This window comes from Apteryx mantelli, chromosome 1 (assembly GCF_036417845.1).
Source record: "Apteryx mantelli isolate bAptMan1 chromosome 1, bAptMan1.hap1, whole genome shotgun sequence".
Classification (NCBI taxonomy): domain Eukaryota; kingdom Metazoa; phylum Chordata; class Aves; order Apterygiformes; family Apterygidae; genus Apteryx; species Apteryx mantelli.
In genome coordinates this window covers 214,356,662-214,378,733 of record NC_089978.1, presented here as the reverse complement: position 1 = coordinate 214,378,733, position 22,072 = coordinate 214,356,662, and the positions used below count along the sequence as shown (strand labels likewise).

The 22,072-nt window shown below is 47.1% G+C and overlaps 2 protein-coding genes across 2 annotated transcripts in view; one reads left to right on the top strand and one right to left on the bottom strand.

Moving 5' to 3' along the window:
- Positions 1-2,690: 2,690 nt before the first annotated feature.
- On the top strand, positions 2,691-13,474 carry TMEM243 (transmembrane protein 243). The gene is made up of 4 exons (XM_067316923.1): positions 2,691-2,768; positions 10,065-10,115; positions 11,602-11,706; positions 12,980-13,474. The coding sequence occupies exons 1-4, from the start codon at positions 2,691-2,693 to the stop codon at positions 13,100-13,102; spliced, it is 357 nt and encodes a 118-aa protein (XP_067173024.1). The 3' UTR covers positions 13,103-13,474.
- A 3-nt stretch (positions 13,475-13,477) lies between these two features.
- DMTF1 (cyclin D binding myb like transcription factor 1) overlaps positions 13,478-22,072 on the bottom strand; it is a 30,944-nt gene continuing 22,349 nt past the window's right edge. The window contains exons 13-17 of the mRNA XM_067316914.1: positions 20,371-20,456; positions 19,155-19,313; positions 18,180-18,566; positions 15,660-15,807; positions 13,478-14,815 (exon numbers count right to left, since the gene is read on the bottom strand). Coding sequence (XP_067173015.1) covers positions 14,706-14,815; positions 15,660-15,807; positions 18,180-18,566; positions 19,155-19,313; positions 20,371-20,456 — 890 coding nt within the window. The 3' untranslated portion in view covers positions 13,478-14,705. The remainder of the gene's footprint in view (positions 14,816-15,659; positions 15,808-18,179; positions 18,567-19,154; positions 19,314-20,370; positions 20,457-22,072) is intronic.

The window sequence follows — 22,072 nt, the reverse complement described above, 5'->3', positions numbered from 1 at the left end:
GTCGAGCCAGACAGTATGCAACCCTCAATATTTCCTGCAAGCTGCCATGTATCCTTCTCGTCAGTTTTTTAATTGGAAGCAAGATAGCTCTGCAGATCAGCTCCTTCAGCTCTGGAGAGCATCGGTGCTCTTCAGGAACCATGCGGGTAATGGGGAAGGAGGGTTTCAAGGTGTTGTAGAGGTGACCTGGGAGCTCAGCAGTGCTCCCAGCCTTGAGGAGTTTTCTGACTTTCTCCAGTTCTTAGGTACCTTGAGGAGGTCTCTGTACTTCTGAACGTAACACCCTCACACTGCCCGTGTCGAGGCCCCAAGGGCATTCACAGGCCCTGTTTCAGCCCAGCCGAGGGCTGTCAGTCCCTGCCCCGCGATGCTGCAGCAGTGCTGGGCTCCAGCCCTGCCATGGCCCTGCACCTGCCCAAGGCCTGTGATCCGTATCCCCACCCAAACTTTCTGGATGTGGACCATCTGTAGAAGTAGTGCTAACAAGTTGTGCTAGCCCGTGGGTTCAGCACTGCCTTGTACACCCTTGCTGCCTGCACAACGTGGAGACGCAGGCAAGGAGCGGAGGCAGAAATGAGCATCGAAGAAGGGACCTCTTGCAAAGCATGTTTCAATGTAAATACTCAGAAATTATCTTTAAACACACAACAAATGGACCCAAGGTAGGGAAAAGTGTCATCGTGATATCACTGCCAAACTTCTAAGAGCTTTATTTCCCAACACTGAAATTGCTGGGTATTTTGTTTTGGGGTAGGGGAGAGAAGTTGGTTGTTAGCCCCTCAAATATTGTCACCTTATGCTATAGGCCAGACCCCGTGGACTGGCTGGACTATGCAATTTGGTGCATAACCAAAACTACCTGGCAGCAGGGACAGCTTTGCGTTTTCTTTCAGGTCTCAAGACTGTCCTGTGCAGCAATGGTAATGCTGCATTAGCTGCCAGATGGCTGCATCGACCTCTTGCACAGCAGGAGAGGAGCAAGAGAGCTGCAGGACAAGGAGAAAGGGGGAAAAAACCCTCTGCCTTTAAGTCTCTTTAAGTGCGTGCTTGCAGCCCAGACTCAACTCAGTCTAGGCAAAGCCAGAGACTGCCGGGGATTATATCCAAGCGCTTTATAACGACTGTAAAACTAAGATTTCTGTAGAGCTATTCTAAGTCCAGAACATTTGTGTCAGTAAGTCGCACTTTTCTCTGCATGGGATTTTTTTTTATGAGTGGATCAAAAGCACCCGAAGAGTCTCTCCACTGAGTCTCGAAACCCTTCTTCACCAAACAGGGAGCGTGAGAGCAAATGCCAGGGTGGTACAGGAGGAGTTTACGACTTTCCTCCCAGTATTTTGGCTCAGGGAAAAAGTCAAGCTCAGAGGAAGCCTTGCGTGAATTTAACATCTTTTGTCTTTGAAGCTGCAGTGCTTTGGTCTTCAAACACGCTGACCACAAGTGGCTGAAGCGGAGCCACCGATCAAACGCGCCGGCAGCCCCGGGGTGCAGACCGTGGGCCCCGCGCCGCTTCCGAGGCTCGAGGGAGCGAAGGGTTTTGCAAGAGAGGTGACGTGTGTCACCAGACTGGTCAGGCCACCTTTGGCGCCCTGATGGGGGCTCAGTGTGCGACCTTTGGTGATTGGGGTGAGCAGGAATCGGACCCCCCACCCGAACAGGTAGTGGGAAGTGAACAGGCAATTGATACTAGGGGCTTTTTTTTTTCATTTTATCTATGAAGCTGGCCTTTAAAATCTTTTCTACCCAGCAAGAAGGAAACATCCATGTTATTTCTACAAAAATTCCAGCGATACTTAGTGGAATTTGCCTTTCAGGGCAAGAAACCCCTGGGAACTACCGGAGAGCCAGAGAGAGAGCAACGGTGTGGAGACAACGGAAGAGAGTCGCTGAGTAGTAAAATCAGTCCTAGGAGCCGTAACATTCAGCGCACCTTAATTGTTTCATTCCTATCCTAAAACACACTTGGAGAAGTGTCGTAGCCATGGCAGCCGAGGCATATCCGCGAGGAAATACGTTTCATGCGAGCAATTGATGTAGTTAAGCTAGGGGGGAAAAAGGGGGGTAACAAAGCCAAAAGCGACGCGGGCGTTCACGCGTGCAAACCCTTCTCCAGCTCCGGAAGAGCAGCAGCAAGCTTTCAGCTAAATGGGGATGCTGGGACTGAACTTCCCCGCGTGAACCTGAGGGAAAAACTTGGGCTAAGACAGGGAGCAAAAAATGTTTCTACTGTCGCAGATCTCTCAGCCCTGGCTGATAATCCGCCCGCCCCGTTTCGCGCACATCGCAGCGGGGAGCGGGGAGGCCCTGCCAGCACGAAATGTTTAAAAATAAATAATAATAAATAATTAATAACAATAAAACAAGGTGGGGGCTTCTCCGCAGCCAGCCGCGGCGGGCAAGGCCCGGCGCCGGCGCCAAGTTCGGCAGGCGGCGGCGGCGGCGGCGGCGGCGGGCGCAGCGCTCCGCTCCGCTCCGCTCCGCTCCGCACAGGCGCGCTCCGCCCGGAGCGGCGCCGCCGGGAGCGCGGAGCCGCCGGGAGCGCGGAGCCGCCGCGCCGAGGCCGAGCCGAGGCCGGGCCGGGCCGGGCGGCGGGCGGCGTCCGGGCCGGGCCGGGTCCGCGCGGGGCGCAGCATGAGGGCGCGTCGCCCGCGGGCTCCCCGCCGGCGGCCTCAGCGCCCCCCGCCGCCGCCATGGAGGGCTTCGCCGCCCGCAGCTACGGCACCGGCGCGCTGGACAACCGGCCGCTCTTCGGCGAGACCTCGGCCCGGGTAAGGGCGGCCCCGCCGCGGCTCGGGGGGGCGGGGGGGGGGGTCGGAGGGGAAATGAAAATAACACCCCGAAAAGGAGGCGGGGGGGGAAAAGGATCCCGCCAGCAGCCTCCCCCCTCCTCCGCCAAAGACCCCCAAGAAGCAAAACATATATATATATATCTAACGGCCCAAAGGACAAAACGGCAAAGCCCCCCCCCCCGCCGAATAGCCCCCCCCCCCATTACGAAAAGAACCGCCTCAAATAAGAACCCCAGAATAACACCCCCTCCCCCAAATTCCCCTGGGGGGGAAAAAACTATGCAGAAAGACCCCCCCCCCCGAAATGAAATGGAAAGGATCCCCCCTCCTCCTAAACAAAAATACCCCAAATAAAAATAATTCCCCCCCGAACAAATCGAGTTCCCCCCCCAAATCAAAATAAACACAATTCCCCCCCCCGAAAAAAGACACCCCCTCCAAACCCTAAAATCCCCTCAAGCAACAAAATTAAAATGCAGAAACTCCCCCGAAACGATCACCCCCCTGAACGAAGAGAAAAAAATAAAAAAGCCCCCCACAACCTCAAAAAAATGGGGGGACCCCCCCACTGCCCCCCGGCCCCCCCCAGTGCAGCCGGACGCCCCCTCGCTGCGGCCGCCCCGAGCTGCGGGGCCGGGCGGGGGCGGGGGATTGCTGCTGTGAGTGCCTTTAGGGCAATCGTATTATTATTATTATTATTATTAATAATAATATTTTTCTCAGGGCGGGGTCCCACGCGCGGCGGTGGCAGCTCCTCAGGTGCCGGTCCCCGAGGGAGCCGCCCGCCCGGCCGCCGCGGTTTCCGTAGGCGGGAAGGTGGCGGGACACCCGCTCGGCTGGGGAGGGGGCGTTCGCCACGCGCCGCGAGCCTGGGGCGACCGCCAGGCCCGGGCGACCTTGGCGCCGGGGTGCGCGGGCGTAACGGGGGCGCGCGGCCTGTTACGCATCTGCGGGTGGGTATCGTCCCGGTTCTGTCCCTTGGTAGCGCCTCGGGAAAAGTAACGAATAGATAGGTGTGCGCATGTGTATATCTATATATGTGTGTGTGTGTATATCTATATATGCACACACACATATATATTTGTGTATATATATACATGCACACACATGTATGTATGTATTTGGAAAGACGCAGGTGGAAATTGACTGAAATAATTCACAAAAGTGAATAAAATCGGTCATCCCGCCTGCCCAAATACTTGGGAATGCTTCTAAAATGACAGTGTTTTTTGTTTTTTCCAAGTGAGCAATGAGCTTTAGGAAACGTGCTTTTGAAAGCATGCCGAAAGCAAAACGTTTTGGGTTGAGGGAGATGCTGAGGCTGGACCCCAGCACAGGCTGGTGGTTTGGAAGGCGGACGGGGCATGATGTCGCAGCGGAGACGGTGCTCACGCTATTCCCGGCCAAGATCTGCTCGATGGAGTCTCTCTCTAGGAATGCTAGGAAAAAAAAATAGGTAGCACTTCCCTGCATTCAGTGTTTGCTTATCACTTGGCTTAGAGAAGATCTCTGAGGTTTTTCTTGTTTAGATGTTAACTCAGTGTTTCTGGTTAGTTTTGTTGTAAAAATTTTGCTGGCGTTGTTGTGTACAAGCCACCAGCCAAATTTGGGGGGGAAAAAAAGAATGATATAGGATGTGAGGAGGCATCCAGGCTGGAAATGGGATCCCTGCCCAAATGCTTGGGACCTCCACGAGGATGATAAGTGATGGACAAAAAAGGTTTTGTCGCACTTGCTGTTCCGAAACTCTCCTCGCAGCCTAGGGCTTGGGCGCTGCAAGCGTTGGGAGAACGTGCTGGCACGCGGAGGCGAAACCCCGCACGTGGCAGTCTCCCCCGGCCCCGGCTCTCCCCCATCAGCGACCTGCCCCGACGGCAAGCTCTGGACGTGGAGAGGTTTGCTGGAGCTGTGCACTGGGCAGGGACAGTCCTTGGTCAGAGATTTTGGGAAGCCTCGTGGAGGTTCTGGGGGAAAAGACCCCAATTCTCAAATGACCAAAGTTGAAAGAGATGGAGAAACGGAGGAGCTCCATCCGGACTCTGTAGGATCCTCTGGTGTCCAGCGTTTCTGAAGGTACTTTCTGTGTAATTTATTGCCCGTTGTTGCTATGTAACAGGAAGACGTGTCCAAGCAGACGTGTGTCCTCACTATCCTGAGTAATGCCTGGAGGTAGCCTCAGTGTCATTCCTAGAGCTACCTAGCTCTTTTCCGTGCAGTACCTTCTGGATAGGAGAGGTCTCCAGTTATAGTTAATCCCACATGTCACGTGGAAGGTGCTGGGCATCCTACCCACAGCTGAAAGTGGTTGCCGCTTTTCCAGGTGGGGAGCCAAGCCTGTATTGCTGCTGCCAGAACTCCTGGGGATTTTGCAGGGGAATCGAGTGCTCGCAGCAAGCTGCCATGTCCGCTCCGTCCTTCCCTGTTGCAGAGATGTCTGTCATTGCTCTCACTCGACTGGGTGACCTGTCCCTGCTGAGCCACGGCAGCAGTACCAGCAGGGTGACGTTTGCAGACCAGCGGGTCTCTAGGGAGACGTGAGTGTGCGTTCACGCGTGTCCTCTTCTCCTAAGGAGTGCTGGAGTGTAGGCAGCCATGCCATCTGGCAGAAACCTCTGCCTTAAGTATCTGCAAGGGATGGCCAAGGCAAGGCAGAGTCCTTCCTGCTCGGCAAATAGGCTGTGTGGAAGAGCACAAGGCTGCAGTGACACACGAGCAAAACCTGCGTGGTGTCTGCTGGCTACTTGGTGTGGCTGTGCTTGGCTGGTGTTCAGGCTTCCTCTCGCTGAGACCGTGTCCTGTGTGGTTGCCTTCTGCAACCTGTGGTTTCCCCAGGTGGCTGGGCCAGAGTTCAGCCTTCCGTGCCAATTCATCAGGATCTCCTAGGGAGAAAGTCCTTAAGCCCAAAGTACATGGCGAGAGACTAGAGATGGATGTAGAGATAGAGGAGGTTTTGGCTGGTCTAATAGGTAGCTATCCCAGCATCCTGCTAGCTTAATGACTCGATCTTCATTATTTATAAGAAAAGTTTTAAGAAGGAAGAAAGATGTCTAACAGCTTTGCAGGCAGGTGTCTTGCAAGAAGGTATAGTGGTGCTGGTAAAAGTTTTGGTAAGTGGGTGACGGAGGCTCATGTCTTGAGTTGACCTGGTCTGGGGCTGCCTTTCGATGCTGAATGGGAGAGTCCTAGGGAAGGGGGGATAGCTGACTTTGAAATGACGATACGTGGCTTTTTCTTTTTCTTTTTCTTTTTTTTTGATGTAGCAGAGAAAGGAAATGCAGTAGAGGGATGCATAAGCACAGTGACATGGTCAGTGCGAGCAGCTAGGAAAGGGACCTTGGCAGGAGGATTTTGCATAGAAACGGATGGACCAAATGGCTTTGTCAGAGCTAGGGAGATGGATACTGCTCCACGGTGATATGAGCAGATCAGAGCTGCGACAGGAGAGTTTTGGGGCTAGCTGGTTGGGCAGGAAGGATGATCTCCTTGGAGATCTTACAGCGAAAGAAGTTTGGGAAGTTTAGACGTAGATGGGCCAAGCGTAACTGTTCAGCCTGGGCCCTCTTTTGTGTGTGCCTTTCTAGGACCTGTAGCAAAAATGGTACAGCTACCTCAGAAGGGAGGAAAAGGACTTCCCTCTGCCTCGTTATTTCTCCCCGCCACCTTCCTGCAGGCTCCAAGGACTTGTGCCTCAAAGACGTGCCGTTCCCTGGTTCCCTGCTCCCTGCCGGCTTCGACTGGGCGATGGTGGAGGTTGTCTGTGTATTGCAACACAATCCCTATCAATGCAAGGAGATGTAAATTCAGCCTTGGTTACTATGGTTGCAGTGCTGGAAACAACTAGGTGTGAGACAACGCAAAACAAAAGCACGAGTGATAATGTGACACACAGGAGACAAAGCGTCACAGATGCAGAATTTCTCAAGAAAGCAAAGTTAAAAGTAGAAACCACTCGGATCCTTCCATGACAAGAACATTTAGCCGGGTGGGTGTTAATTACTGTAGTTTGGAAGCAAAATGCAATGAAAAGAGAGGCTGAGCACAAGATGGGAGTGAAGAACCATTGAGGCCGTAACAGGAATTGATCCTGGAAGTGCTCTGACGTTGCAGCCTCCTCCGCTGCTTGGTACCTTCTGCAGCTGCTGTCAGAGCACTTCCAGGATCATCTCCATGGTCACTGATCAGTTCTTGAGTCATGCAGCAGAGCTTCCTTGCACATCGGGCTTATCTGAGCCAGGCGCTGCATGTGTCCGTGGTTGAGCATAAAGCAATTGTGTCACCGCATGGGTCCTCTCCCAGGAGTGCGGACCCGGAGCTGTGAGGGCTCCAGCACTGGTATCACTTCTCCCAACCTCCCAGAGAGTAACTTGAAGGATGTAGCGCACCGAGCTGAAGAGGGACAAAGAGTAAAAGTGTCGCTGTCATGTGCAAGGTGTGGTCCATGCTGCAAAAGGTGACAGCCCTGCCTCGGTTTCCCCACTGCTCAAGGCAGTCTCAGCCAGATCCCAAAGGATCCTGGATTCTGCCCAGCTTGGTGCCTTCTTGATGCCATCTCCCTCCCTCAGGAGCAGCTGGAGAGGGACCTCTCTCCTGCAGCAGCCCTCTTGCAAGCCCCGTGTCTCCAGTTCCTGAATGTCCTTTCCAGAGTGAGAAGAGCAGGCAGAAGGCCCGTTTCAAAGGGGAGCCGGCACAACACTGAAATGCAGAGCTCCTTGGTTGTCTGGCACAGTGCACTGCACCCCAGGGATCAGGGATCTCTGTAGGTGGCACAGGTGACCTTCTAGCAGCGCCTGCTGGTATGGTGCGCAGGCTTGCACGCTTAGGGGTTTTTTTTGTTTGTTTGTTTTTCTTTTTACGATAGCAGTTATAATAATAAGGAAGAGCCCAGTAATCCTTGAGAAAAGTCCAGCCTGAATCAGTTGTGCTGAATCCAAGACATCCCGGTGTGCGGGTGTCTCTCCTTGACCTGGGACCGGCTCTCGAGTGAGGTGGCTTGGGGCGCGCGGCGGCCTGCCGGCAGGGCACTGCCTATTCCTGCCCTTTCCTTATATCGCTTGTAAGAAACTCTGCTCGTCGCTGCCTGTTTCTGTGCGCTTTAACATGGCTGCGAGCTTCTCCCTGGGCAGGATTGCGTCCTCGGGCAGGACGCGGAGGTGAAGGGCTGCGTCGGCCCCAATCCCCTTAGCCGTCTTGGCCGCCGCTTATGTATTTTTAACCTTTCTGCTGGGCTAAGCTGCCAGGAGCTGAAGTGTCACCGGGCGCCGGGGAATGCGGCCTCGGATCGGCGTGCCGAGCCTGGGATTTCAGGATCAGTTGCTCTAATCTCGAGATCCTCAAGTGCCTCGTCCTGCCGAGGGCGTTTCCGGACCGTGTTGGTGCCGGGGGGCAGCCGGGGGGAAGGGGGAGCCCTGGGGCTCGCAGCGCCCTGGGTGCTGCCCCTTGGCGGGTCGCTTGCTCGGAGCAGCCGACGGTTTGGGGCTCCAGGCTGAGCCTGCTCCAGAGGGGTTCGACTCCGTCATTCCCTTCCCACGGAACGGTCTTTTCTGCTCTCTGACAGATTCTTTGCAGCGTCCCAGCATTGCCGCCCCCAAATCTTTAGTTAATTGGGAGGAACCTAACGATGTATGATTTTATCTACGATATAATCTCTCCACATATGATCGTGCATCTGTCCCTCCTCCCGGCCCGTCTGGGGAGACCATGCGGTGATTTCACACGTATTCGGTGAGTTGTGCAGGGCGGTTGGCTCTTTCTGCTCTGCAGCCGGCAGCTCAGCGTCCTCCCCCGTCTCGGAGCCTGCTTTTCTAGCCCTTCCTCCCCGCGGCACGAAGAGGAGACGACTAATCCGGCTGCTGACCCCTCGCTGCCTCTTCCGTCGCCAAGGGCTTGAGCCCAAATGCAGGCTCCCTCCCTACAACCATCTCAGCCGGGGTCTGCAGGGCAAAGCGTCCTCCTGGGCACGCGCCAGCCTGGGGATGAAAAGCTGCGAGGGGGGAAAGGGCGCGAGTCCAGCGGGGGGAAAGCTGTGCGTCGCTGCACATCTCTCGTGCTCTACCTGTTTTTCTAGTGTTTTAGTTGGGAAGCGAACAGCCTCGGGTGTTAAACCTGACGGTGGGCAACGCTGTCCTGCTTGGGTGGTGGATGTTTAAGCTCAGAGCAGCAGCACTAGGAGCGGGGTGGAGGCAGACGCCCCAGCAATAATGGGAATATTTTCTTTTTGCCCAAGTCGTTTTGTTAGAGGTCCTACAGAAACAGTGCTGTTAGGAAGACCCAAACTCTCAGCCGCCCTCCTTATTATAAACCTTTAAAAGTGGACCACTGCTAGGGTATCAAAATGCTCTTACGGCGTGACAGGTTTGTGCGTGTGCTCACACGCAGAATAAATGTTTGTTTGGGTTAAAACAGCCACAGGACTGTAAAGAAACTCTCTTTAAAGCCACTTGCTTGTCTACTGGATCCTGCTCAACACCTTAACTGCGACCTTGCTGAGCTTAACCCTTCTGGCTCTGGTCACCGGCCCCTGCAGTGGAAGGGGACCGGGTTACGCCAGCTGCCCTCCCGCGCCGCAGCGGCTGTCCCAGCTTTCTTGGGCTTTTGCCCGTGGTCTGGGCGCAATTCTCCACGCTTGGATCCTGAACTGATTCACGGATTGGGGAAAATTGGGCAGGTTGCCGGAAAGAAAAGCACTGGCCGGGTCCTGGAAGTCCATGGTCCTTCTGCGTCCTCGCGTGCCTCGGGGGCAGTGGCGGAGGGATCTGCTGGGCAGCAGGGGCCCTGGGTTGCTTCCTGTTTTTTTGGAGAGCGCGTCTGTACGTGGCTCTCGCTGACCATTTCGGGGGCTCCTTGGTCACACCGTGATGTATTACGGCCCTCTCCCATCCCTGCCGTGACGTGGGCCTTACTTGGGGGTGATTCTGGGGCCGGGTCGGTGTCTCGTGTGGCTGCACCAAATGAGACCTCACTTGATTGAGAAGCAGTTGATCTGGAAGTAGCCAACAAGCCAATTGCAAACTAAGAAACCTGTTGCTGCTGCACAAGGAAGAGGCTCCAGGTCTGATTTGGCCAGCACAACCTCCACCAGGTCTGCGGCGGTAGCAGAAGGGAAATCTTGCTTTGCAGCAGAGCTCAATGAAGAGCCGAATTGCTGCTGCGTGGCATGCCTGTGCCTTCTGTAATGCGGGTCCTGATTTATTCGGTCCTCTAGGTGTTGCAGGTTCGCTGGTCTGTTTTATGGTTTTTTTACAAGGCCTGTGTATAACTCTCCTCTCTCTTCTGCAGGACAGAATCATCAATTTAGTTGTTGGCGGCCTAACGTCCTTGCTGCTTGTAGTAAGTATCCCACATCATGACCTGCACTTCTTGTCTCCCTTAGACGACAAGGGCAAACCCAGAGATCCTCCTATTACGGGACAGCAAAACTTCTACTAACTAAACAGGATGGAGCTTGGGGCTCCGATAGTCACTGGCCTATTTGTCATTTGAAACTCTTTGACTTTGACAATAGGGGAAGAATACCTTTCTTCAAGCCATTTTATCTTCTAGTTTTTAAGATGTAGCTGTTTTCTTTACAATGCAATGCCTCAAGTCCCTGGGCAGATTGTACTTTTCAGCAGAAGATAAGACTGAGTGAGATGAGTCCATTCAACCATTGCTGGTTGTGCTCCTAGCAAATCCATCCTTGAATTTTTGAGTGAAATTTTCAATTAAATGCCTATGGCAGTGCGCAACACAACTGATCAGTTTTTGCCAGTGTGACATTATAGGGCTGATCACGCTGAAAGAACATCAGCAGGTGAGGACCTGAGCTTATGTCCATGCTGTACCTAGGTACTGAGAGAGACCTTTCCTGGACAAAGTGCTTATAACCTAGGAGAGCCGGTTTACTTCTCTTTCCTTCTGTTTAAGTATAGGTTTATATATTAGCTTTTTCCTGAGACACTTGCCACTTCGTCTCAAACTATACTTTCCCCTAGCTTTAAAGACAAGCGCTGCCATCATAGATGAAGAGTTTCAGTTTTGCAGCGCATGGTGGTAGCAGCAGCTTTTGCGAGCCATGACGCAGGGATGATTAGGGAGAGCAAAGATTCAGGGAATCCAGCCATCCATTGGAAAGCTTGATGGAAGTGATGCCTTGTACACGGTCAATGTACACTCGTGTGCCTGCTGCCGAGGACAGCTGGGAACACACACATGTCACAGGGTTGGCAAAGGATAGCAGAGAATATGGCCATAAAGACTGTGGGGACCATATAAAACTGCCCATTAGAAGAATTTCAGAAGCCAAGTATGACTGCACACATTCAAGTAATATGTTTCCTCTCTCCGTAGCCTAGTTAAAAGGCAGCTTTGAATTTGGGTCATCAATTTGATCTTCTGAGTAGCCTTTCATCCTAGATCCTCACTGGGTAGGGTCTTTGACATGAAAAATTAAAAAGTAAAAAAATAATTTGTTTTTGGACAGATTAGCATGGCTTTCTGGGTATTTGGAGAACAGTTGCCAGAAACAAAACTCTTTAGTTTGGTAACAAAGTTTGAAAACATTTTTTTTTTCCCCCGAGTTTGCAGTTTTGACAAAGTCCTTTTCCCTGAGTATTTTACATTTTGCTCCGTTTCTTCACATTTTGAGAGTTAAATGTCATCCACTAAATTTGGTGGTAGGTGACTCCGACCCCTGCAACTGCTCAGACTGTCACACTTCCTGCCCAGGGCCACTGGCATTGCATGTTGGGCACGGGAGAGCAGGCGGGCGGGCGTGTGTAGCTCTGCACACAAGGGTAGAAGAGATCAAAGTGTTTCTCTGTTTTCCTCCATGCAGGTCACTCTAATCAGTGCTTTTGTCTTCCCGCAACTACCTCCAAAACCTGTGAATATATTTTTTGCTCTCTGCATCTCCTTGTGTTGCATTTCTGCTGGCATACTTGTAAGTACCGCCACCTTTACCGTGCAATCTTTTGAGTGTGTGACTGTGGCTGGAATAGTAATAAAACCTGCTTACATGGTTCCTTTTTCTTTTCTTTTACACTGCCCTAAAAAAACTTTCCAGCATACAAAATCTGACAGTCCTCCTTATATCTCTGTGGCTTCATGTCAGTAAATTTATGTTTGTGAAAGTTTGTCCCTGATTTTGCTCACTAGTTCTACTCTTCACTTTCTTGGAGGAGGCATCATGAGCTGCCATCTGAAAGAAGTCAAGTGCAAATGTCTTTGTTCTCCTGTTGTACAGTGTGACCAGGTGCAAATGACCAAAGGGCCTGTGAGAGCAATTAAATATAACAAGTCTCCTGTGGTTGCAAGAAATCAATCACCCTGATTAACACAGGAAAGTTTTGAGAAAGAAAACGGGACAGCAGAGCAATGAGATGGGGAAACGTAGAGATGACTTAACCTGCAGAAGACTGGTAGTGGGTCAAAAGACTTGAACTTGAACCAGTGGGGCCAGCCTAGCACTTGCAGAAGTCCCTGAGCTATTGGGCACAGGGAAATGAGAGCAGGTGACATTTCATTGGGGTACTAGGTTGAGGTGGAGAGATAAAACATTAATCACAAAATAATGCGAAAGCGGAGGTTCTCTGCTGAACTGCTGTAGCATTCTGAAAAAGTTGATCCCAAGCGCTGAAAAAAGCGCTGGCAGGTCAAAGTGGCTACTTCCTCTGCCGCAGTCTTTCAGACTCAGAGCATTCTTCTCCTGTAAATGTTTTCTAGCAAGGTCACCACACTGAAATCCTTGCAGTTCGCTCCTGTGTAAGATGGGACCATGCTCTGCATTGCCTGGTTGGTAACCCCTGCACAACCCATGACAGATTGTGTAGTACAAAACCCTGGCTTTGGCCTCATCTGTATGGACACAGCCACGTTTGGGTGCTGAAAAACGAGTCACTAACAAAGCTGACGATCACCCATGTCTTCATACTTAACCTAGCACCAGGGCAAACCAGCCTTGTTTTGAAGGGAAACACCTTGCTGCAGTCTTGTTGGTATATTCCACAAGCCTGCTAAGAAAACAGATGGTATTCCTTAATTTTTAAGGAACTTTACTGGTTGCTATACCTAATCTTCTCTAGTCAGAGAAGCAGGGCTGTTTTATTGGGGGGGGGGGAGAAGCTCTAGCAGTTGCTGGTCTGGTTACTGTAGACTGTTTCCTCAGAAGAAATACCTGTCCTTTTTAAGTAATACAAACTCATTCTCTCTTCTAGATCTACTGGTATCGACAAGGAGATCTGGAACCTAAATTCAGGAACTTAATTTACTACATATTATTTTCTATTGTCATGTTATGTATATGTGCCAACCTGTACTTCCATGAAGTGGGTAAATGACTGACATTAGGAATACCCAGCAGTGATGCTACTGTATCAGAGTGCTCTCAGCTCTCCCTGAGAAACTTAACGGAGGACAATCAGCCTGAGAGGAAAGAAGTGGGTTGTGCAAGGATAAACCAGTACATGATTTTCATGTAAATGTATATGTAATGTCCCTCTTGTTGGGGAGAATTATTGCCATAAGACATGACATTCTGCTTTTTTTTGAAGAGCTACTGTTGCACTTAATGAACATTCCAGTTGTACCAATGTTTCAGAATGGCACAAGCTTTTTCATTTTGGAAAAAAATGCATTTTTTTATTACTGTACAAATAAACTGCAGCCCTGCAAGGATCTGTAGCAGTATAAATAAATGGCATCTTACAGTTACATAAGACAAATACTCTTTATTTTGTTTAAACTGAATATACAATTATTTCTGTTCCCTAGGCAACCATTTGAAACTACAACTTATTTTTCACATTAACAAAACCACAGACTGAAAAAGACCAACTCTGATTATGAAGAGCTAATTACAGAAATAAATAAAATAATTTATACATGAGTCTTTAGTTTCTATAGTTTTCTTCTCCCAAACCCTAGCTAACAGGCTGCTCTGCCTAGTGTCTGTTTCAACCCTTGAATGTAGGGATTAATTTATTTCCTTTGCCTTAGGGCCCTATGCCCGAGTTCTCCCAGAGCTATTTCTCCAAGACTAGGCCACCTCCACACCACCCCCCATCTAGTAACTTGCATAATTCACCTCTAGAGAGGTGGCTGGTAGTGTAATGTAAGCAGCAAGACAGACACGTCTACCTTACTCGCTAAAACCTTCCAAAGTTACAAGCTTCTGGGGGATGCTGGTGGGTCCCAGTAGCTTCCCTTTCTCATAGACCTTCCCTTTTTATTCAGCTTGCTGTAGTGATGAAAGAAAAAAAAAAAGTTAGACCTTTCACAACTATTGTTTCTGAACTGTATCCATTGCCAGCAACGGACTCTTCAGGAACAAGCAGAGCAGGAAAACCCCATAAGCATCTGTGACTTGAGTCCTATGGTGCAGAAGTACTGACAAACCAGATGAGATGGGAATACAGACCATGTCTTTATGATGCTGCCCATGCTCCCTGAAGTCTTTGATGGAATACATTTCTTCCTGAAATGTAACAGTCTCTTACTCCATGTTACAAGAGTCAGTAAGTGCAGAAATCTTCACCCATTCTTCATGAAACGTGCAAACTAATTCTTGCTGCGGCACTAAGAGGCTACGGTCCACAATCCTTGGCTTCTGTCCAGTTTTCAAGATAGGCGTTTCAGCACGCTAGTAACAAGTCCGATCAAAATTGACCATGTGGATCCCAGCAGTGAGCACTGCAACAGAGATTCTTTAAAACACAAACACCCTGGCTGAAAAGTAGTAAACCAGACTTCGGTTGGCTGCTCTGTAACCCTTTGCAAGTGAGGTAAATAGCCTGAGCAGAAAAAGTGCGCTGTCGTCATTTCAAACGGTAAATCTTTGCTTAAAGATGGACTGGCTGCTTTCTTTGGAAATGTGGCACAGGGTTGTTACTAATTTCACAATGCGAACATGGTCAATAGAAAAATGGAGACAATTACTGCTTCTCAGTGACAGCTCACTAAATCTTCAACATCCTTTGAATCTTCTGAATCAGGACTGCCCAATGATGAGCCAATAATGTGCGACCCATCTCCATGATGCTGTAGGATAGGATCTGCCAAGAGATGCAGTACATTAAGACTCATTATTTACTGTGCTGTTAAAACAATATATAAAATACACACTTCTGACAAGACAGAAAATTCAGTCTGAGCATCAAACCAATTTTAAGCAACATTACATGAGCCAGTCAGTTCTCAACTGTCAGTTTCAAGATAAGCCTTGAGTAATATAGATGCAACCAGTGTGGTTTAAGTTTGAATCCAGTATGTCTTTCTAGCTAGGGCCCAATGCTGACCCTTAGATGGCTCTGCAGTGAGATCCTTCCTCCATAAAGGAGTATTTATTTAGGTGCGGCACTGGAAGAATACATCTATGCTGCTTCCAAGTCTGGGCTGACTCTTGGCATTTGGGAAGTGTTGCACAAGCTAAAAAACCCTTCCAGATGAGTGCTGTGCAAACATCCCCCCCAAATAACCCAGCCCTTCACCATCTAAGATAACAAGCAATCAATTGCACTTCTGATGCCTTTAGTCTTCTCTCAGATCAGAAACAAATTTAATTCAAGCACCGGCCACAAAGAAATGCACATTAAACAAGGAGTTACTCATTAGCCTGTGTGTACTAATTCAAGGTCAAGAATGAGGGAAGCTGCTCAGTTAAGAAGCTGCTGTTGTTCTAGTGCTTTTCCCATGAGGTTAAGCTGGATTCAGACTAATTTTTTTCTATTGAAGTAAAGGGGGTAACCAATTTGCTTACAAAGTTTCACAGTAATTACATGGAAAGCAGTTTAAGAGAAAGCAAGGTTCTATAAAGTGGTGTCTACAGGAACTCAGAATTGCCACACTGAATGAAAGAATCCTGCCTCCAGCATCAACTATATAAAGGGACCATCCTACCTGTTAGGGTTGTCAGGGGCAAGACTGATTCGTTGTCTATATCATCCGATGTCTGGATAAAACCATGGGAAGAGGGAACAATAAGGACAGTCTCATCATCTATTGTAGGCTGATCAACTTGTTCTTCTATTGTTGGAGAACCCAGGTCCTGCACAATGGAAAACAGGACAGGACATGAAAGCTGTATTCTCGGCAGCACAGACAGGAAAACCTGCTTTGGCCAGCCATACTTCATAACAAGCAACAGACTCCCTGGATGAATTGTATCTCATTAAATTGACACGCCAACATCTGAGGTAGCTACCCCAGCACTTCTATGGCATGTTTCATCCTAGTGTAGGCTGCTAAAAACGAGATGAGAGGAACTCTACCCTGTGAGCAGCATGAGGGCACGTGAAGAGGAAAGGAGAGGCTGCAAAGTGGTGATAAAACATTCATTTTAAAGTAAAATATTCTGCCTATAAAGAGGAATAATTAATCTTTTCCCTTACTTACTATTTAGATGTTCTGAGATACTGAAGCAATACCTTTATAGTACTTAACAGCTCCACAATTGCTATAGCTTTACCCAAACTTAATATTTTAGTTTCACAACGCCCGCTTCTCTGTCAAGTTTTAACTACTGGACTCCCAGCTCAAAAGACCAATTTTAACTCTGCAGAGCAGCTCCAAACTTTTTTAGCTGAACCTCACTATGTCAGAAAATTAGCAACACACTGATTCCCTCCAGGTTCACATTTCAGCATCCCTGTTCTTCCATAGTTGTTGCTGCCTCCTCTTCCCACACCGAAAAGGGAGTAATACACCTGGCTTACTCAGTGTCACAGCACACTCCTGTGGACTCCTGGATCTGGGAATGCAGTGAAAAGACACCCTAGCTAATACTGCCAAAACAGGCACAGATATTTGGATTCCAGTTTTTGTGAGTATAATGCTTATGGTTTGTTCATGCATCAGGAATCACTGATGCAGAACACTAGCAACCGTAGCCGGCAGGATGAAGGTAGCTGGATTTATCTCAGTTTTCAGAGGGAGGGGGAAATGTTTGGGAGACATAACAGCCCTCTCTGTTCAGGACAATCTTGAAGTTCTAGACAGTTTTAGGAAAACTTGTTTACCTACATAGTTTCACAGTGTAGTTTTTGTAAAGACAGCTGTATGGCAACGTTACCTTTCTCTGGTGCTGCTGAAGAGCAGGAATTCATTACCTGCGCTGCAACTCAAGAGATTTAAACTTAGTCCAAATGTGCACAAATTCATGCAAGGCACAGTATGCTCAACCAGAAAAAGCAGCTTCTGCAGAGAGCTCAGCTGGACCTGCCCACGATAAGCAGTATGTCGCAAAGCTTGAAACTGGGGAAAGGAGGCGTGAAAAACTAAAAAAGCCATTGTGGCAAATGGGCACCTTTCCCAGCCAGAAATAATAAAACCCTGCAGCACAATTGCCTGCTTCCCACTACTCACACCCACAGTGACAATACAATATTGGCAAGTGCATAAAGATAACACTGACTTAAAGAAAGCAAAATTTAGAGAAGTTTTTCTAGAGTAGTTTTTCACTTAGAATCACTCAGACAGTTCTCTCTTTCCTGAAACTGAAACATGTGTCAAACTTGAATCCAACCAGAAGAATAAAGCAAATGAGAATTACAAACCCAGTTTGCTTTTTTTGTACAGAAATAAAGTTTAATACCTCTTTAAATACTGTTAGTCATAAGTAATTTCTATGAAGTTCAATTAGGAACTACGTTTATAGCAAAAATGTACAGATTCCTGCTTGAGAAGCTGAAATTTTCAACTGAAAGCTGACGGGCTGCTTCAACCATCACGAATTTTATCATAATTGTTTAAACTACAAGACAAGAAAGAGGAAAATGGAAGAATCCTCAGCTTCGTATGTATTCAGGATACAAACACTTCTGTAGTAGCAGACTGCTGAGGCATACAAAGATCCTCCTCTTAATAAGAGCATAATGAATATGCGGTGTCTGTCTATTTACCTTTGCAAAGATAAAGCCTAACAAAGTTCAAGCGTATTAATAGTGGATTTTTTCTCCAGAGTGATAAAACAGAATTACAGCAACTGTAAAGCATATTGTTTGGAGAAGAGGAAAGGGTATCTGAATCTACCTCATCTTTTTGCTGTCTAACCTAACCAAGCTTTTAAGGAAAGATATTTTCTACCCACCAAAGAGAGTGTCGTATTTTTAATACCCTTATTTTCCTTGTCTTATTCATTATTATAGTTCCAGCAACTGCAAGATGGAGGAATTTAGTACAAACAATCCAAATGCCTGAATTAATTTGGATAACCTTGCGTCTGCAACTGTGGTGCTGGAGCAGACTAAAACTGAGGCCAGAGAGAGACCTGGCTTATATGCTTTTCATTCCAATGACATGCATAAAATCACTAACATATTCATGTTAATAGCTTGACATAAAGGTTCAGAGAGACAATGAAATCATTCTCTCTCCATGCAGAGAAGGGGAAAATTTCAGGTATCAGGTATCACACACTACCTCAGTGACGTAAGCGTTGGTTAAATCAGCGTGAGAATCCTCTTCTTGTTTCAGGCTGGCCTCTGAAATCTCCTCTTCAGTTCTTACCATAACTCCATCCATCAGTTCATTACTATTGCTGCCACTAAATTTGGAGGCATCATCTTCATTGTAGGCTGACTGCTCTTCATCACTCAGCTTGGACTGGTGGATATCATCTGGGAAACTATTTGCTTCTAAGGTGTCGGGAGGATCTGTCAAGTCAGCTGACTGAATGTCTGAATCAACAGTAAGTTCTGCCTGAGTGACAGAGGAGGAGATATCTTCAGCAGCAACGGTGCGGATTATGACACTTGGCGTGTGGCACTGCACTGTGACATTGTCACTTGTATTTAACAAGTGCTCTGGCTGTAAGTAGTATTTGGAAAAAGAAAAAAAAAAATCTTAGAGACTTTCCTCCAAGTGTCTTAAATCTTTCAACAAACAAAGCAACTGAATTCAAGAAAGTCATTATTAAGTGCAATTTAAAGGTTTACATAGATTCAGAAGGTCAGAGCTTTATTTTTTTCTGAATTTTGAACACATTTGTTATGCAATCTTCAACTTGCCTTCCTTTCCCCCCCTCCAATAAAGAGTAGTACTGTCACTACTATACAAGTTTTGTGAGGACCAACACACAGTTGTGAGAATGACTGAAAACAGCAGGAAAAAGTAGTATTTTGTTTTGCTGGGGCTAGCCAGTAGGTGGAGACATCACGTTTAGCCACAGTAGGAACTATCCAAGCTAAGTTTCCAAGCAACATGAAGTTGCTTTTTAAAAACAAAAAAATAAATTCTCACTCTCCAGGGAGAATTTTAAGTGGTCAAAGTAACACTGTTATGACTTAAGAACCGTTTTACAACCTTAATATGCACAAGGTAAGCAGGGGCCTGCATTATTACGTGACTTTCACCCCACCCGCAAACTTTAGTCGGTTCGCTGGTCAAAATACCTACAGATAAGGCATGAACTATGATCTGTTCTGGGGAGGCTGGAGCAGCAGCAGCTGTTAGGGTCATGGTAGGACTAGTTGTCAGTGTTAAAGGAAGGCCTTGGCTTGAGCTTGTCTGTAGTAAGTATGTACCTGGCGTTCCAGTGGGCTGGAGATGGAAGGACTACAAAAGATAATACAAGTTTAATACCCAAACGTACTGCCCTCCTGGGTCACAGTTAGTACTCACAGCATGCTTATTTACAGGAAGATCTACAGCAGCTTCTTATGTACAGAACATTCACTAACATAACTGTAATCCCCCTGGAAAAAAACCCAAATCCTACTGCCCTGATTGCTGTACTGAACTCAAGAAGTAAGGAGAAACTCATTTACAGCTTTAGGTTACCGAAACAGGTATTAAGGCTGAGTCATGCATGTTGTACGACAGCAGGTAAGAAAGTTAAAGGAAAAAATTACAGTTAAATTGGGGGAGGAAAAAAAAAAAAAAAAGAAGAGAAGCTTTTCTCTGCTCTTTCAGAAGAATGACTTTATAGTGAAGTAAAAGCTGGTCACAACCGTAAAATTCCCATGAAATGCAGTAACTGTTACCCAGAGGTAAAATTAACCCTGGCTCGGCAGAGAGGGGTGGGCATGATACAGGCTGAGGCCCACTGATGCCCTTAATGGAATCTTGAACTGGGCCCGAAGGAAAGAACAAGACAAAAGGTGCAGCAGGGAAAAGAGAGATTCCTAACTTCAAGGGAGATGTTCTTACAGAAGACTGAAGGCCAGATATGCCACTCTTACTAGTAAATAAAGACAGGGTCCTAACAATCCAAGATGCAATACTAACTTACTCTTAACACTAAGATGAAAGAGAAACTGCTGTTAATTACAGTACAATGGAACTGAGGAGAATCTTTCCTTGCTGGCATTTTGCTCTAGCTCTGTTATGTTAGGTTTCAACCAAAAAGACAAGGCATAAAGGAAAACTTCACAGCATTAAGACAGATTTAAAGCATTTAGCTGTAATTCACATTTTACTCCACAGCCCTACTGAATTACACGTTTAGAAATAGACTTTGCTGTGAACTTTTAAGTTTTAGATCAGTTAATTTTCCCCTCTTTCAATCTCCGTATAAATAAAAATAGGGGGGTGGAAATACACAGTTCCATAGTCTAAGAAGTAGCTGTGCTTAAAAGTACACAGTAACAAATACCAGTTCTCTGTTACTTACTGGAAGAATCTCAAAGGTCTGTAGCGTTCCACTATTTAGTGTTATTGTCTCAGAGTCAACAGTAGCAGCAGGGGAATCGGTTGAGGCTGCAGGAGGAGAGAAAACAGAAAAAGAACATAAGTAAAGTAAAACCTTTCAGCCCTGCAGAGAGCATAACATACTATAATTGCTACACAGCAGGGTATTGTTACTTCCAGTAATAATAAGAAAACTGGCAGCAATCCTAATGACAAGGTTCTCTAATTTGTACCTAAGACGCAGTAGTATTTAAAGAAGGCATTCTTCAATCCAAAGGAGCAAAGGAAAGAAAATATAGTTTAACTGCCCAGGGACACAAGCAAACTGAAGTTAAAGAAGTAATTAGATCTCATGTGATCTAATTGTTTAACATTCTAATGAGACTTGAAGGAGGTTCTAGTTAAACTATATCCTTTGACCCATGTATTACTTGTTTTAAACTACTGTCAGGTTTAATGTTGCTATGCTTCCTGTTGACCTGTTGACTTTTTCATTATTTTTGTTTTGTACTTTTTCTGCCTCCAAACTGTGTTCACCACTGATGAAACACCAGGTGTGCCCCAGGATATCTGCTTACATGATGTGTTGCAGCTGTAGTGTATAAAAGCTATAAGTACTCTTACTACAGGTGTGTGATTATGTAATTACTGCCATTAATTCTAAAGGTAACTAAGAACATTAAAGATGGTTTAAGTATCAGACATTTCAAGATCACCAGGTCCAAACAGTTCATACCCCAGGCTTTAAAAGATATCAAAAAAAACTTTTCATAGCCATAATTATGATTTCTACTTACTCTTGGGAGAGGAAAAATATCAGAAAGTTCCAGGAAGCTGGAGGTAAAATAGTATTTTGCCTGGGATTATCCAGTAATTCCATAAATACTGAAAGAGCAAGAGACCTAAATGACTACAGTAGTGCTACAAGCACTGGAAACTTAGTGATCTCAGAATATGTTGCTTCAAAGTAGACTACTTTTGGTATCCAAGACTATATGAACTCTGATTTTGAAGCTTTTTTTTGCTGCAGTGGCATGTTCAAAGCTTCCCTCTGCAGACTCCCTGGCATCCAGCAGCAGATAGCTGTGAAGCGCAGCTCATCTCTTGCCTAACCATTTACATTCATAAAGCAGGAATTATGAATCTGAAACCTTGAGCCTTCTGTCAAATGCAGCTGAAATTGCCTAATAGGTTAGCGCTTACGGGATAGGCAAACAGACAGAAAAGACACAAAGCTCAATTTGATCACACGAACAGAAATTCTTTAGTAAAGCAGACTGAAAAAGGGAAAAGAATCCAGTAACTACAAGCTTGTTAGGCAGACACAGAGGCAGAAGAACCATTACAGGATTCAATTCCTGCAAGGCTACAAGTCACAGAATGCCAGTAGATCTTCTCTGCTCACCAAAAACCAGTAGCTTTGACAAAGCTTGGTTGAAAGGATGAGACCACTAATGTGTTACTACAGATAAAAAGGTTTGTGACTTGGTGTTGCATGACATTGTTATTAAAAAACACACCAGGTAAGATTAAGATGGCACTTAATAATAGGCTAGCGTAATGTAATTACAAACAGAAGATTGTTTACCAGGTGCCTTTCTAGTCAGACTCTGGAAGAATCAGTTCTTGGCCTGTTTAACACTTTGTAATCAGCAAGACTGAGGTACTAAATTTTCCTAATAAAA